Source organism: Muntiacus reevesi, chromosome 9, assembly GCF_963930625.1.
Source record: "Muntiacus reevesi chromosome 9, mMunRee1.1, whole genome shotgun sequence".
NCBI classification, from domain to species: domain Eukaryota; kingdom Metazoa; phylum Chordata; class Mammalia; order Artiodactyla; family Cervidae; genus Muntiacus; species Muntiacus reevesi.
In genome coordinates, this window is record NC_089257.1 from 10,306,986 (window position 1) to 10,324,729 (window position 17,744).

Here is a 17,744-nt window from a genome sequence, read left to right on the forward strand (position 1 = left end):
AGTGAGAAACTGCACAAGCTGTTAAAATAAATTAACAGAGATCAGGCAATTAATTTCCCAGTAATTATCCAACATAAAATTTATGTCACTGCACCCAAATGTAATCAGTGGAGCTAAAGTGCAGGTTGAATATAGAAGGGGCATTGCTTAAATGATCATGTTAAAATGTTCAACCAGAAGAGTTTGGCTATTTCATACAAAAATAAACACATTTTTTAACCATACAAATCAGCAATTTATTCAAAGGATTTGAAAACATGAATCTACATAAAAATATGCATAAAGATATTTATGGCTAATTTATTCATAATTGTTAAAATTTTGAAGCAACCAAGATGTCCTTCAGTAGGTGAATGGATAAATAAACTGTGGTACATCCAGACAAATGAATGTTTTTCAAAACTTAAAAGAAATGAGCTATTAGCTATGAAAAGACACAGGGGAACCTTAAATGCATGTTGCTAAGTAAAAAAGGACAACCAGAAAAGGTTACGTACTATATAACTACAACTCTACGACATTCTGGAAAAGGCAAAACATCAGAGATGATCAGAAAAATCCATGTTTGCCATGGGTGAGGGCAGTGGAGACAAGATGAATAGACAGAGCAGAGAGGATACTTAGGGCAATGAAAATACTCTGTGCAGTAGTACAATGATGGATTAAATCATTACACATTTGACCAGAATCATAGAATGCACAACACATAAAGTAAAACCTAAGGTAAATTATGGACATTGTGTTATTAAGATATACCAATGAAGATTCATCTATTGTAACAAGTGCACATTTTGGTGAGTGGTGTTGATAACTGGGAAGTTATACATCTGTGACAGGAAGGCGTATAAGACAAAGCTCTGCATCTCCCTCTCAATTTTGTTGTAAACATAAAACTTCTCTAAATAATAAAGCCTTGCAAAAAATGCCCAACCATATAAATGCAACACAGTAAAGATAATAATAAGTTCATTTTATGGACATTTTAAAATCAAAACACTTTAACCAAGCAACATATTATATTTAACTTTGGTTCAACATGGAGGAAAAAATTTACACGGTATTTATATTATTTGTATAGCTCATGTCTCTCAAGATAGCCTAAAATCTTCAATATTAGAGAAAAATGAGACAAAATTATGGTTCTAAAGTGCTTTATTTTCATCTCTATTGACAAAACATTTTATGTTCAAAGAGAATGGATAGTTTCTCTTTTTTTTTTAAATTCAACCATTAAAATATTTATGAGATATCTACTATGTGTAAGTCAAAATAGGGAAATATATGTTTTCAAGGAGGAAATAAGACATCAGAAATCTGAATTGCAGAGAACAAGGCTCCCCTGCTCATTGATACTGAATCATTGTACAAGCCTTGATTTAAAATGTCCTAAATCTATACTCTGATGGCAGAAAGTGAAGAAAAACTAAAGAGCCTCTTGATGAAAATGAAAGATGAGAGTGAAAAAGTTGGCTTAAAGCTCAACATTTGGAAAACTAAGATAATGGCATCTGGTCCCATCACTTCATGGCAAATAGATGGGGAACAGTAGAAAGAATGGCTGACTTTATTTATTTGGGCTACAAAATCATTACAGATGGTGATTGCAGCCATGAAATTGAAAGATGCTTACTCCTTGGAAGGAAAGTTATGACCAACCTAGATAGCATATTAAAAAGCAGACACTTTGTCAACAAAGGTCTGTCTAGTCAAGGCTATGGTTTTTCCGGTGGTCATGTATGGATGTGAGAGTTGGACTATAAAGAAAGCTGAGTACAGAAGAATTGATGCTTTTGAACTGTGGTGTTGCAGAAAATTCTTGAGAGTCCCTTGGACTGCAAGGAGGTCCAACCCGTCCATCCTAAGGGAGATCAGTCCTGAGTGTTCATTGGAAGGACTGATGTTGAAGCTGAAACTCCAATACTCCGGCCACCGCATGAGAAGAGCTGACACATTTGAAAGGACCCTGATGCTGGGAGGGATTGGGGGCAGGAGGAGAAGGGGACAGCAGAGGATGAGAAGGCTGGATGGCATCACTGACTCAATGGACACGAGTTTGGGTGAACTCCAGGAGTTGGTGATGGACAGAGAGGCCTGGTGTGCTGCAGTTCATGGGGTTGCAAAGAGTTGGACACGACTGAGCGATTGAACTGAATTGTAATCTATACCCAGCATATATTTAGGAACAACACAATTCTTATTTTTTATTCAAATACATCTTTTCAATAATTTTTCTCAAAGCATCTTTTACCTCCTGATTCCTCAAGCTGTAGATCAATGGATTTAGCATAGGAATCACCACAGTATAGAAAACTGAGGCAAATTTGTCTTTATCTAGTGAGTGGATTGACTTGGGTTGCAGGTACATAAAAGTGAGGGTCCCATAGTACATAGTAATAGAAAACAGGTGAGAGGCGCAGGTAGAAAAGGCTTTCTGTATCCCTACAGCAGAATGCATCCTTATGATGGCAAAGATGATGAACACATAGGATATGAGGACAATGATAAGGGAACAGAAGACGTTGAAGCCTGCAATGACTAATAACATCAGCTCTTTGACTCGAGTGTCAGAGCAGGCCAGAGCGATCAAGGGAACATCATCGCAGTAGAACTGGTTGATCACATTAGGGCCACAGAAAGTCATGTGAAATGTAGCCACTGCTTGTATGAATCCCACCAGGACTCCATAAATATAAGAGCTAGTGACCATTTGGATGCAGAGTTTCCTAGGCATGAGAACTGCATAGAGTAAAGGGTGGCATATGGCCACATACCGATCATAAGCCATGACAGACAACATTAATAATTCCCAAACTGAAAATGTGATAAAGCCACACACTTGAGTGGCACATGCATAAAGTGATATGCTTTTAATTTTGCGAAAAGTGTTTACAAGGGTGTTTGGTGTGATGGTGGACGAACCATAAAAATCCACAAAAGCCAGATGACAGAGGAAAAAATACATGGGTGTGTGAAGTTGAGGACTCACTTGTATCAACACAATCAAACCAAGATTACCCAAGGCAGTAATCAAGTAGATCAACAATAAAACACAAAAGAAAATGAACTGAAGCTCTGGGTTATCTGTGAGGCCCAAGAGGATGAACTCAGTAACCACTGAGTGATTGCTTTCTGCCATGAAATAAATGATTCTACAGTAAATTCTAGCGGAGCACACACTCTGAATAATCTTGACTTCGTAAGGAAGTGTGAGAAGGTATCCCTCTCTCTCCAGAATGTTATGCTAAATTCAGTTAAAATAGAATCTCGATAAGGACTCTGAATTATGTGTAGATTTACTTGTGAATTTACTGTAAAAAACATTTGGTCCAGGTGGAAATTCCACTAAGAAGCTGCAAAAGAAGAAAGGGAGAATTTCAATTAAAATTTTATAATTAAAAAAACACAATAGCAATGCCTGTGTTGTACTTTTCTTTAAAGAAAAAAAAAGCATTCAGGATATAGCAAAGTGACTTTGATAGCAAATACATTAACATAATTTCTTAAGTTGTAAATTTCTTTCACAGAACTGTCATTTTATCATTTCATAAAAATATTAAAAATTAGCAAAATCAAACATGGAAAGTGTAAGTTAAAAATCAAAATGCTAACAGTGTGTATCTTTTGGGAACCAGTTTGGTATAATATTAAAATTTTCTTCATTTAGTTTATCTTCATATTCTATTTTTCAATACATACATAATATTGATATTTAGGAAAATATCATTGTGAAATTTTCTGGCTATCTTTTGGGAAAATACACACCAGTGAACATTTTTCCAGATTGTAAAATGTTTTTAAATAATTAAGATGTATGTTTTTAAGCTCTATTTTGGAGTATCAAATGGTTCCAAGTGAACAGCATTTGGACAGCATTTAGAAGAACCTCATTTCACAGAAGATTTATACAGACCCAAGGTGGATTCTCAATGCTCAAAAACTGGTACAATTGAATTTGTTCCCATCCTTTCTTAACAGGGCAGAGGACAAGTTAATATGATTTTCCTTTATCACTGTATTGTCTCAGGTTACTTCACATACACCTTATAGATTTTCAAGACAGTAAAAAACATGGCAAAATAAACAAAAAGCTCCTCCCATGTTAAATTTGGATTGACATCCCCTTGAAAACTTATCTTGGTTACTCCTTCCTCTTTCTGTTCCCCCCACCTATTTTCAACCAAACTTATTGGAACAGGTATCTGTCCCCAATTTCTCAAATATATCTATAACTATTTTCAGTCACTAAGTTGTGTGACCCCATGGACTGCAACATGCCAGGCATCCCTGTCCTTCGCTAGCTCCCAGAGTTTGCTCAAATTCATGTCTTTGAGTCATTGATGCCATCCAAACATCTCATTCTCTCTCACCCTCTTCTCCTCCTGTCCTCAATCGTTCCCAGCATCACGGTCTTTATCAATGAGGCTGCTTTTCACATCGGGTGGCCAAAGTGTTGGAGCTTCAACTTCAGCATAAGTCCTTCCAGTGACTATTCAGGGTTGATTTCCTTTAAGATTGACTGGTTTGATCTCCTTGCAGTCTAAGGGACTCTCAAGAGTCTTCTCCAGCTCAACAATTTGAAAGCATAAGTACTTCGGCACTCAGCCTTCTTTATGGTCCTACTCTCACATTTATACACGACTACTGGAAAAATGATAGCTTTGACTATTCGGACCTTTGTCAACAAAGTGATGTCTCAGCTTTTTAATATGCTGCCTAGATCTGTCATGGCTTTTCTTCCAAGAAGCAAGCATCTTTTAATTTCAAGGCTGCAGTCACCATCCACAATGATTTTGGACCCCAAGAATCAGTTTCCACTTTTTCCTCTTCTATTTGCCATGAAGCATTGGAACCAGACGCCATGATCTTGGTTTTTTGAATGTTGAGTGTTAAGCCAGCGTCTTCACTCTCCTCTTTCACCCTCCTCAGGAAGCTCTTTAGTTCCTCTTCACTTTCTGCCATTAGAGTGACTCTTTGTGACGCAACGGATTGTAGTTCTCCAGGTTCGTCTGTCCATGGAATTTTCCAGGCAAAGATACTGGAGTGGATTGCTATTTCCTACTCCAAGGGATCTTCACAACTCAGATATGTAGCCTGCATCTCTTATGTCTCCTGCATCGACAGACAGACTATTTTACCTCTAGTGCCACCCTGGAAGCTCCATTTATGACATATCAAGCTGCAATCCACCTCTCTTTCCCATAAAAAACAAAAAAAATCCCTGAGCATGTTTATTATCAACTTTCCTATTCTCAAATCCAATGAAACCTGCATTTTGTGGCAGCACTGTAGCACTGAAGTCTATTGAATACAAGTCTGGGCTCTAAAGCAAAGCAATCTTTTTTGAGTTTATTTGCCCATTTGATTCTCAACCTTGGAGTCTGTTCCTATTACTGTACCTTAGATGGCATGTTCTTCATGTTCTCTCCAAAGCTTCTTCCTCTCATTTTGATACCTTCTTGATCAATTATCCAATCTTATGTGCTCAATAGACATCTATATGCTGATTATGAACAAATATATTAATAAATTATTTTTCCAACTATCTTTTTTTTCTGCTCCACCTTTATACATCTAAATATCTCTCAGAAATTACCATTTAGATATTCACCAAAAGTATTGCACACAGAAAAGAACTTGATATTTTTGCACATGGGACCCAAAACTCAAGGCTTGGAATATATATTTTCTAACGCAATGAAAGGGCTTCCCAGATTGCGTTAGTGGTAAAGAATCTGCCTGCCAATGCAGGAGACATAAGAGATGTGGGGTCGATCCCTGCATAGGGAAGATCCCCTGGAGGAGGAAATGGCAACCCACTACAGTATTTTTGCCTGGAGAATTCCAAGGACAGAGGAGCCTGGCGGGCCCTAGTCCATGGGGTCACAAAGAGTCTCAATGAACAGTGCCATTATCCATTTGCTCTCCAAGTCAGAGAGCAATTCTTGTACTATGCTTTCCTGATCCTCATGCCAATGTTCAATTTGACCCCTTACTACTGATAAAGAATCTGCCTGGCAAAGCAAGAGACCCAGTAGATGCAGGTTCAGTGCCTGTGTTGGGAAGATCTCCTGGAGGAGGAAATGGCAACCCACTCCACTCTCCTTGCCTGGGAAATCCCATGGACAGAGGAGCTGGGTGGGCTACAGGTGGGCTATCCAATGAGTCAGACATGACTGAGTGACTAAACAACACCACTAACAATTTTATCCCTTACACAATTTTCAAATCTGGTCATATATACTGCTTTATCAGTCCAAGCACAGTGGTGTTTTGTTTATTTTTTTTGCAGGTGAAACCTAACTTTTAGTCTTGCCTCCAATTAGTCTTATTTTTCTCTGTTCCTCAATGTTCAGCTTATATGAAACTTTACGGAAACTTTATTCTTATTTTCTCCTGATTAAATCCTTAGTGTCTCCCCATTGCCGTTTGGATAAATTTCAAGTTCTTTTTCACAGCTAAAACAGCCCTTAAAAATTTCATTTCTGCATCTCACATCAGGTGCCTCCTGAAGCATTTTTTATCTAGTTTCTATGTCAGAGGTATTCCAAATTGCAGTATATATTTAAATATGAGACAAAATTTTATACATCCTTTATTCTCTTCCTAGAACACGTTTCCTCTGCCATCATTCATTTTTTTGGTCTGATTTTCCTTCTACTTAATTTTCTCTACTCTATTCAATCACTTCCTCTTAGATGATTTCAAGGCAGTTTAAGTCTTCCTCATATATACATTCTTGCAGCCACTGATTCCTTCATAATACTTACCACACTATATTGAAGACAATTATCAATATGTCTATAACACATCCTAAGCTTCAAGTCCTTTTGGCAAGCAATAATATTTATATTTTATGTTCAATCTAATCATTACCTCCACTGTACCTAGTATACAGAAGATGGTCAATAATTATCCTTTAATGATTAAGTGGATAAAAGTTAGATTTTTGTAAGTCCAAATTCTTTCCCAGTAAAAGAGACTGAGCACATTTTTCTACTACCTGATGCTTTTCAATATTCAATATATCATCATTCAATTCAGTAACAAACCCCTAAATAGTTCAGTGTACCTGAAAGGAATCTTTGTGAGGCCAGTAACATTTTAAATTACCTGGGTATTTTTGAGACAACTTTGTATTTTGTGTGTATAGTCCCTCAGGGAAATTTCTTTTTGCACTGTATTCATTTTAACAAACATTGAAAGACAATATAATTATATGCACAAGAACATAATTATTTAATGTTTAGTAACTGTGGGAAAAACTGTTTTCCATGAAATGGTAGATCACTTTTTCAACTATGTTTAGTTAAAGAATCTAGAGTAAGGAAAATTTTAATGATCTCTGTTGGGAAAACAATTTGATTAGTTACTATGTCTGCTTTGATTATTTGTTTTGAAGTCTGTCTCATTGGCTTTATATTAAAATTACAAATTTATTTAAAATAAATGTTACATCCATGGGCCTTGTATTTAGTAGCAGTTTTTGGAAACCATTGGATAAAATTGACTTTCCCAATAAGTAACTTTTATTCCTTCCTTCTGAGATTAATGTTCAAATCAATAGTATGATTGACATTTCAGGAGGCACTTCAGGCACAATAAAAGTGATACAGTGGACACAGAGGTTGGTTTTCCTCTGTCATGCCTGCGAAGTACTTACCTCCCAACATGAAGTAATGAAATCGAGTCTAACAGAGCTGTATTTATCCTCCTAACTTAAAAAAGTTGAATACTTGAGAAGAGACCTTGATATGTTCATTACTGTGGCTGTAATTTTAAGGCTGATCATAGTTATTAACAAATATACAGCCATTTAAAAATAGTATACAAAAATTGCCATTTAAAGTTTTCTTAAAAAGTATAGTATATTGCTTTGTAACAGATTGTGACAAATGAAAACTACAATCTTAGTAATAAGCCCTTGTAAAGAAAAGGCAATTGTGTTAAAATAAACTTTAGGGAAGATGGATGAATTGTTTTGTTTATTTTCTTAAGGAAACATATATTACTTTTAGGTATTACTGGTGAGAAGTTATAGCCTTTTAAAGTTACAAAGGATTATGAATCAAAACATCAAAATAAGAAATGTGTTAAAAATGTTGTTCAATTAAAGCATTAAATTAAAATTAAATGGCAAATGCTAGATTACTTATTTAACTTTTTATTTTAACATAAATTCAGAGTTTCAAGAAAAAGTGCTAATACATTGCAAAGAATTCTGGTACAACCTTCACCCATATTCCTTAAATGTTAACCATTTTAACACATTTTTTTCTTTGAACTCTTTGATTGTCAAAGACATGATACCTCTTTATTTTTATAATATTTATTGTCTTCTCTCTAATTATACAAACAATGTTTTTCATTGCACACAAATAGAAACACAGATAAACCTAAAGTAAAAATTAACCATCGCCTATAATCTCTATTCTCAGAGATAACCCTCATTTGCTTTTACCCCAGTACCTACTTTTTCTTTCTTTTTTCTTTTTTTTTTTAAGTTGAATTATAGAATGCTCATTAAAAGGAGTGATGCTGAAGCTGAAGCTCCAGTGTTTTGGTCATCTGATGTGAGAGTTGGACCATAAAGAAAGCTGAGCGCTGAAGGATTGATGCTTTGAAATTGTGGTGGAGAAGACTCTTGAGAGTCTGTTGGACTGCAAGGAGATAAAACCAATCCATCCTAAAGGAAATCAGTCCTGAATATTCATTGGAGGGACTGATACTGAAGCTGAAGCTTCAATAATTTAGCCACCTGATGCAAAGAACTGACTCATTGGAAAAGACCCTGATTCTGGGAAAGATTGAAGGCAGGAGGAGAAGGGGGTGACAGAGGATCAGATAGTTGGATGGCATCACTGACTCAATGGACATGAGTTTGGGTAAACTCCCATAGTTGGTGATAGACAGGGAGGCCTGGCGTGCTGCAGTCCATGGGGTCACAAAGAGTCAGACACGACAGGAACTGAACTGAACTGAACTGATGCAAATAGTTGACTCATTGGAAAAGTCACTGATTTGGGTGAAGATTGAAGGATGAAGGAAGAAGGAGAAGAGGGCATCAGAGGATGAGATGACTGGATGGCATCACTGATGCAATAGACTTGAACTTGGGCCAACTCCGGGAGATGGTGAGGGACAGGGAGCCCTAGGATGCTGCAGTCAAGGGGATCTCAAAGAGTCAGACACAACTGGGCGACTGGACAATAATAACAAAATAACTGGCTTGCAACACTAGGTTGGTTCCATCCACACAACATGGTGACTTGCCGGGAGCCAGCACACGAGATCCCACCTATAACAAGGTCATGAGGAGAAGACCTGACAAGCAAGGCGGATCAGGACTTCATGGATTTCAAAAAGCTGCCCCAGCGCTCACCTTAAAGAAGATCTCTGTATTTCTGATGCTTGCTATTTTAGACTACTCCCTAATTTCTGTGACACAGGCAGAAGGCCTTCCCCGATCTCTCTCCAAACAGAATCAACTTAGAACTTTAATCAATATGTCCCCCGGACGGTGGTATCCTTTAAGATTATCCAGGATGAAAGGAGTGTTTCGATTTAGACCCCTTTGCTGGCATTCTAGCCTGCTTGGCAAATGCGTACTAATGCACATGACTGCTCAAAACACCTTAATCATAAACAGCATAAAGAACCTAATCACACAAAAGGCCCTGATAGGCACAGAGCCCTTCGGGGGTGAGGAAGTCCTATTAGAGAACACAAAAATATTATTCTAAAAGTAGTGATAGTTAAAGATTTAGAAAAATAAGAGTTTAGAATTGTTCATTTTAACCAGGAATGCTAAACAGGGGCTGCCTCACCAGAGCTGCAGAGTCTTTGTGTGGTAAACCTTTTAGGTCAATTGAACTGATAACTCCTGCAAAAGGACTGACCTTTGTTGTGTTCATTACAGAATAGATTACTGAAGAAAACAGCTTTGCATTCACCTAGGTCATAAAATGTCAGTAGGCCCCGAGGCCAGAAGATAATGTACAAGACTCTCACAAAGAAGTATGCAGAAAACACCCTGGTTTCTTGAAGGATAAGCCGATGTAATATTAAACTATCTTCCCCTTAAAACCGTACTTACTTAGAATATAAAAGCTACAGTAAAACATAAAGATTTGCCAGACTCTGCTGCACACCCCCAGTCTGGCCTCTCTCTGTCTCTCTGTCTCTGTTTCTGTCTCTCTGTCTCTCTCTCTCTCCCCCTCGCAGACTTGGCCCTATCAAGCCTGGTCTCACGTGTCACGCCTCTCTCTCCGACGCTGTTCATCCTGAGGGTACCCCCTGGATCCTGCCGAGGCTGGACCCCGGCAGTGACTGAACACTCTTATACGCTACAAAACAGTCACCGTGGTTTGTCCAGTTACTGTCTGTTACCATGCACATGTCTTGCAACGTAATTGAGTTTATTCCCCATGCTGCTGCGTTTCACACAACGACTCATTTATTTTGTAACTGGAACTTTGCCCTTCTTAAGATCTCTCACCTCGTTCACACATCTCCCCACTCCACTTTCCTCAAGAAACTGCTTATTCTTTGTTTTATTGTGTTAATTTGATTTTTAGATTTCACATGTCAGTTGAATTGTATGGTATTTGTCTCTTTCTATCGAACATTTCACTTAGCATAATACCCCCTAGGTTTATCCATGTTATCACAAATGACAGGATTTCATTTTTTTTTTTTTTTTTTATGGCTGAGTAAAATTCCTTTTTCTTTGATGGATATTTATGATGCTTTCATAAATTGGTTATTGTAAATAACTCTGCAGTGAACATAAAGGTGCATATATCTTTTCAAATTGCAGTTTGTTTCCCTTAGGAAGATACCCAGAAATGGAGTTCTGACCCTATGATATCTACCATTAGTTTTTGAGGGGTCTCCTACCCTTTTCAGTAGCTGCTGTATCAATTTGCATCCCTATCAGCAGTGCACAGAGGTCTCCTTCTCTCTGTTTTATTGGCAGCATTCCTTATTTGTTACATTTTGGTAATAGTCATTCTGACACATGTGAGGTGATATCTCATTGTGGTTTTGATTTGCATTTCCCTGCAGCCTCAATTTACAAGGCAGGTATTGCCTTGATACCAAAACGAGATAAAGACACTACTAAAAGAGATAATTATAGGTTAACATCCATGATGGACATAGATGCAAAAACCTTCAACGAAACATCTTCCTTTTAAAAGGAAGAAGTAAAACTGCCACTGTTTGCAGATGATATGATACTCTATATCAAACATCCCAAGAGGTCACCAAAAACTGTTAGAACTCATCAATGAATAAAGTTGTTGGACACAAATTTAATAAATAAAAATCTGTTATATTTCTATATAGCGATAATGAACCATCAGAAGAATTCAGAAAATAGTATCATTAACAATTGAATAAAAAGAATAAAATATCTGGGAATAAATCTAGCCAAAGACTTTTCTCAGAAATCAATGAGATTTATGAGTAAAATTAAAGACAAAATAAATGGAAAGATATATTCTGCTCATTAGTCTTGTTAAAATAACTATATTCTCCAAGGTAGTTTATATATTCAGTGTAATTATTTTCTTATAGTCATAGGTATATGTTACTCAAAGCAAGGACATTTTTCAAAGACCAAATAACTTCAGTAAAAATCAGCAAATTAACTATATTATTAAATCTATAGACCTTACCCTGTGCAGAAGGACATGCTTCTCTTGTTAAAATTCAAGTTACTGTTTCAGTCTTTTTAAGTGAGATTTTCTGTCAGTGTTGATATCAGTGTCCATGTTAGAGTTTTAGAATCGACAGTTCTTTTCAGATTCTTCTAACTCTGTGTGTGTTGTGTATGTGTGTGTGCATGAGTGTATTTTATGCTATACTAATAATTGAAAGCTGCTTTAGCAATCTGAAGATGATAGGGTTTTTTATCATGTAAGATTTGTGAATTGAAGCATTCAAGTCAAAATTCCACTAGGAAAAAAAGAGAGAGATTTGAAAAAGAAAATTTAATCCACTATTTGCAACTGAATTTATTTCAGCCTCGTATCTTTCAATATCGCTGCTGTAGTTCAGTCACTAACCATGTCCAGCCCTTTGGAACCCCACAGACTAGAGCACTCCAGGCTTCTCTGTCCTTCATTACCTCCTGGAGTTTTCTCAGACTCACGTCCATTGAGTCGATGCCATCCAGCCATCTCATCTGTCCTCTCGTCTTACTGCCTTCAATCTTTACAAGCATCAGGGTCTTTTCCAGTGAATCAGCTCTTCACATCAGTTGGCCAAAATATTGGAGCTTAAGCTTCAGCATCAGTCTTTCCAATGCATAGTCAGCATTATCAGAATTTATAATTTACAAAATAATAAAATTAGAAAATAAATGTATCTTCTGTATTAATGTTAACTTTCCCTTGGTGACTCAGATGGTAAAGAATCTGCCGGCAATGTGGGAGATTGGCTCCATCCCTGTGTCAGGAAGATCCATGGGAGAAGGGAATGGAACTCACTCCAGTCTTCTTGCCTGGAGGATTCTTTGGACAGAGGAGCCTGGTGGGCTACAGTCCATGGGGTCACAAAGAGTCAGACAGGACTGAAACAACACTATCACTTTCACTTTTTAAATATTGCAGTGTTAGAAAGCATGTTCCTAAAGGCATGATCATGCAGAAAAACTTTGTTTTTTGTTTATTTGCTTTTTTTTTTTTTTTGGCCTCCTAAATGTGAAGGCTTTCAGTTAAAGCATGGATCACTTATATCATAGTAGAATACACTTCTTCCATAGTTCTCTTCAAAGCATGTTTTACTTCCTTGTTCCTCAGGCTGTATATGAGAAGATTTAGCATGGGAATCACCACTTTATAGAATACAGAAGATCTTTTATCAGTATCCAAGGAATGGCTTGTTTCTGGCTGCATATACATGAAGATGATCAAACCATAAAATATAGTGATGGAAGTCAAGTGGGAAGCACAAGTAGAAAAGGCCTTTTTTCTGCCTTCAGCTGATTTAAACCTTAGAATGGCAAATAGAATAAATACATAGGAGACAAGGACTATAAAAAGAAAGGAAAAGATATTGAACCCAGCAAGTGTGAACAGTAACAGGTTTTTGATATGTTTATAATGGGTTTCATGACAGGCCAGGACAACCAAGGGGACATCATCACAGTAGAAGTGATTTATTATGTCTGAATGACAGGAAATTAAGTGGAATGTAAAAATTGCTTGTAGGAGTCCCACAGGGAAGCTATATAGATATGTGCTAAGCACCATCTGAATACAGACCTTTTTGTTCACGACAATGGTATAGACCAAAGGATTACACGTGGCCATATACTTGTCACGAGCCATGACTGGGAGCAAATAAAATTCACAAACCACAAACCTGATAAAGCAAAACAACTGAGTGGCACAAGCAGGTGAGGATATCCTTTAGTTTCCTGGAGGAAGTTCACCAGAGTGTTAGGAGTGACTGAGGAGGTGTAGCAAAAATCAACAAAAGCTAGATGGTAAGGAAATAATACACAGTTGTATGAAGCTGAGGACTGACACGAATTAGCATGATTAACCCAAGATTACCCATGACACTAATTAAGTATATCACTGAAAAATCCCAAAAAGAAGGACTTCAAGCTCAGGACTGTCTGTGAGTCCCAAGAGGTTGAATTCAGTTATTTCTGAATTATTGTGCTTGGCCATGAATTGCATATAGAAGCATATCATACTGTTATCTCCAGAACATCCACTGCAGATAATCTTTCACTTTGTGGATTAAGGTCTTCACTCATGCTTATTTTATGGTGACCATATTGGAAAGATAAATCCTCACTGGTCAATGCGCCATTCTCAGATTTCAGTGCTGCCTGCTTTGGATTTGAAGGGATTTGCTGCAGGCAGGAATTCCAACACACTCAGTAGTCAGGATACTTGTTAAGGAAGACAGAATATCTTGAATTAAAATATAGGACATCATGTATACAAAATTCCAGCATCATAGCTAGTATAGCAGGATAAATATTTCAAGAGTTAAAGAGATGGCTGTGAATATATTAAGAGTAATATATTAAGATGAAACACTAGGCATTTCAACTAGAATTAAGACAATCATGACTCTTACTAAATATTATTCTTAATGTGCTAGCCAATGCAATGAAGGAAATGGTGAAATATAGTTATGTATAAAGTATGAAAGTGTATCTAAAAATGTTTAGTGAAAAGATAATATTGAATTATTTATGATTGTGACAATGTCTTCTATTACAATGCTATGTAATGAAAATTATAATTTTCACAAAAATGTGAAACTTCAAAGAAAAGTAAAAATGTAGTTTTCAGAATTCCACTTCATATGATAAACAAAATCTTTAAACACAGAGCTTAATTTAATATTGAGCTTAGCAATATTAAATTGCTATATGCATCTTATATATTCATGTGATTTATATTTCAGTCAAATAAATTCATAGTTTCACATTATTTTTGGTAGAATGACATTTAGAAAAAAATTCATCTATAGTCTTGATCTCATGACAATAGATTTAGTGTTTGGTATTAGTTTCACCTTCACACTGTTGAAGAGATGGAAGCATACATGTCTGAAATGCTTTGATTCCTCAAAGGTCAGGCCTGGCATTCAGATTTGGGCTTTCTGACACCAAGGATCATGCTCTTTAATTGAACAGCTGTGCCATGGTAAAAGTTCCATCTTGCCAAGACAGGACAGTGTGAATTCAAAGACATTAATGACAGGCTTTGAGTATATAGAATACAGACTCATAATCTGCTGCAGGAACCACTGAAATGTTCAAATAATGGGTAAATGTGTCTAAAGAAAAGACAAGAAAAGAAACTTTGAGAACTGTAGATTAAGTCAACCCTGTACCTCTATGATTCACCAAAATATATACTGTATTTACACTCTCTGGTTATGTTTCATTAAACATTCAAATGGCACACACACACACACACACTCACACATATGGTCTTAACAGGTGGTGCTAGTGATAAAGAATCTGCCTGCCAACTCAGGAGATGCAGGAAATACAGATTTGATTGTTTGCTCAGGAAGATCCACTGGAGAAGGAAATGACAACCCACTCCAGTACTCTTGCCGGGACAAGTCCATGGACAGAGCAGCCTGGTGGGCTACTGTCCACTGAGTTACAAAGAGTCAGACACAACTGAGCAAATGAGCGTGCACACACACACACACACACACACACACACACATGTTCATTAACATATATTAAAATGATATGCAAATTACAAACTCAAAACCATTTTCTGTGTAATTGCAAACTTTTAAATTATCATTACACTTATCTGAAATTATACATGCATACCTGTATATCTATATCTATCTATCTATCTATATCACAGCTATCTGTTGTGTACACTAATCCTCATTTATAAATTGGACTCTCAAGTATAGTATAGTTGGGACTAGAATTCAGGTTCTTTAGCAAGAGATATGATGTGCAAATGTTTATGATTTATTATTACTCTTTTGAGTATTCAATATTTAGAAGACTCCAAATTTTGTAATGCTGTCCTTATTTAATTGACAAATAAGCTACAGGAAGCCCACACACAGTTCAAGTCCATCCTTTGACTACAAGGAATGTGTTCTTTTCAGAACTAAGCTGCATTGCCTGATGTGCTCATCATATTATAAACTATACCTTACCCATTAATGACCAACTTACCTAAGATCTGCCCAGTATAACTGCATAGGATCCTTGCTACTGGAAAATGATCTATAATGTTTCAATTATTTTGTGTATATTAATTTAGAATATATGATACTCCTGGGACTCCATTCTTGAGTTACACCTTTTTAGATACCTTGAAAAAATATAACAAGATCTCATAGGCTTTAAAAAAAGGAGTTCACTTAAAAATTAGTCTTCAGAGATCAGACCAGATGCCAGGCCATGTTAAATCAGTGACTCAGGTAAACTTAGGATGTAGTATTACTCTTCTCAACAAAGACAATTTGAAAAAAGAAAAAATAAAGACAATTTCTTAAATGTATAAATATGGCACAGTTTTATTAATTCATTCATTAATTTAAAATTATTTTTATTGAAGTATGCTTGATTTATGGAACAGTTTTATAATGTTATATTTTTCTAAGAAATTAGCAAATCAGGGAAAGAAGTAAAATGTGCATCTTTGCTCTTCATATGGGATATGATTAACGGAACTGGAGAATCCTGAACCAGGGATTTTAAAGTGGTGGAAGGGTGAAATCTTTGTCCTATAAGTAGTTCTATATCCAGATAATGGTTTGTTATGCAATATTCATTTGAGAAATAAAAAAAAATGGTATAAAGTCTTATTGGAACAAAGAATTATTTTTTAAATATAATTTAATTTGAAAATGAGAGAATAGGTGAAAATTCTAATGGACACTTTTATATCTGAAATCTCATTCTAAGTGAAAACCTTTAGAAAATTTTATTACACAATGAACAGACATGTAGAAATCCAGTATTACGAATAGGCATTTTGGTAGCTTAAGAGAAAAAAATCAGACTGTGAGTAAAATTCTGTTTTTATTCATTCAAGTCACTTTCTTAATTTCATGAACATAAAAGCCTGGTTTCTATTCATGATGACTTTTTTCAGGGCACCTTTTACCTCCTTATTCCTAAGGCTATAGATTAAAGGGTTCAACATGGGAATGATCACTGTATAGAAGACAGAGGCCATCTTATCTGTGTCAAGGGAATGATTAGAACTTGGCTCTAAGTACATAAAGATGAGGGTCCCATAGAATATGGTGACTGCCAGCATGTGGGAGCCACAGGTGGAAAAAGCCTTGCGTCTGCCTTCAGCGGAGCGCATCTTCAGGATGGCAGAAGTAATGTACATGTAGGAGACAGAGACAACCAGAAGGGAAGAAATGAACATGAGACCAGCGCAGGCAAAAATCCATAGCTGCTTGGAGTGAGTGTCTGAGCAAGTGAGCCTGAGAAGAGGCATGTCGTCGCAATAGAAATGATTGATGACATTGGAATGGCAGTAGGAAAGGCGAAAGGTGAGGATGGTGTGAAATAGGGCAACCAGGCAGCTGTAGCCGTAGGGGGCAGCCACAAGCTGAACGCAGATGCCGGGGACATTACGACCCTATAGAGGAGAGGGTTACAGATGGCCACATACCGGTCATAGGCCATGGAAGCCAGCAGCAAGCACTCGGCAGTCACGAAGGCCAGGAAACAGCCCAGCTGGGCAGCACATCCATTGAAAGAGATGACATTCTGTTTGTACAAGAAATTCCCCAGCATTTTGGGTGTAATGACAGAAGAATAGCAGAAATCAACAAAAGCCAAGTTACTAAGGAAGAAGTACATTGGTGTGTCGAGTCTTGAATCTGTTCTGATGACTAGGATCAGACCCAGGTTGCCTGCTGCTGTGAAGAGGTAGATGGATAAGAACAGGACAAAGAGGGGCATCTTCAACTCCTGACGGCCTGTGAGGCCCACGAGAATAAATTCTGTCACCTGGGTGCAATTTAACTGGATCATGTGTCTTCAGTATGTCTGGGTGAAGAGAGGATAATGAAATCCAACTTAATTAAATTCAAGTCTGAATATCCTTTAAAACAATTGCTATTATCAACATGAAAAGGCTAACAGTGAAAGTGCTAGCATCCTTGAGTCTGGCGATGGGACAAAGAGTAAACAAAAAAATTAAAAAATTAAAAAAAAAAAAAAACAGTAAATGAAGACGTTTTATAGGAGAGACATGTTTATCTCC

General features: G+C 36.8%; 1 protein-coding gene and 2 pseudogenes across 1 annotated transcript; all 3 read right to left on the reverse strand.

Moving 5' to 3' along the window:
• Positions 1 to 2,194: 2,194 nt before the first annotated feature.
• LOC136175164 (olfactory receptor 5AL1-like) lies at positions 2,195 to 3,136 on the reverse strand. The gene has a single exon (XM_065945479.1). The coding sequence runs from the start codon at positions 3,134 to 3,136 to the stop codon at positions 2,195 to 2,197; it is 942 nt and encodes a 313-aa protein (XP_065801551.1).
• Positions 3,137 to 12,734: 9,598 nt separating this feature from the next.
• LOC136175558 (olfactory receptor 5AL1-like) lies at positions 12,735 to 13,771 on the reverse strand (annotated as a pseudogene).
• Positions 13,772 to 16,553: 2,782 nt separating this feature from the next.
• On the reverse strand, positions 16,554 to 17,512 carry LOC136174940 (olfactory receptor 8U9-like; annotated as a pseudogene).
• Between the last annotated feature and the right edge of the window lie 232 nt (positions 17,513 to 17,744).

Coding starts and splice junctions, on each gene's coding strand:
- LOC136175164 (XM_065945479.1), bottom strand. CDS start 3,136: ATGGCAGAAAGCAATCACTCAGTGGTTACTGAGTTCATCCTCTTGGGC.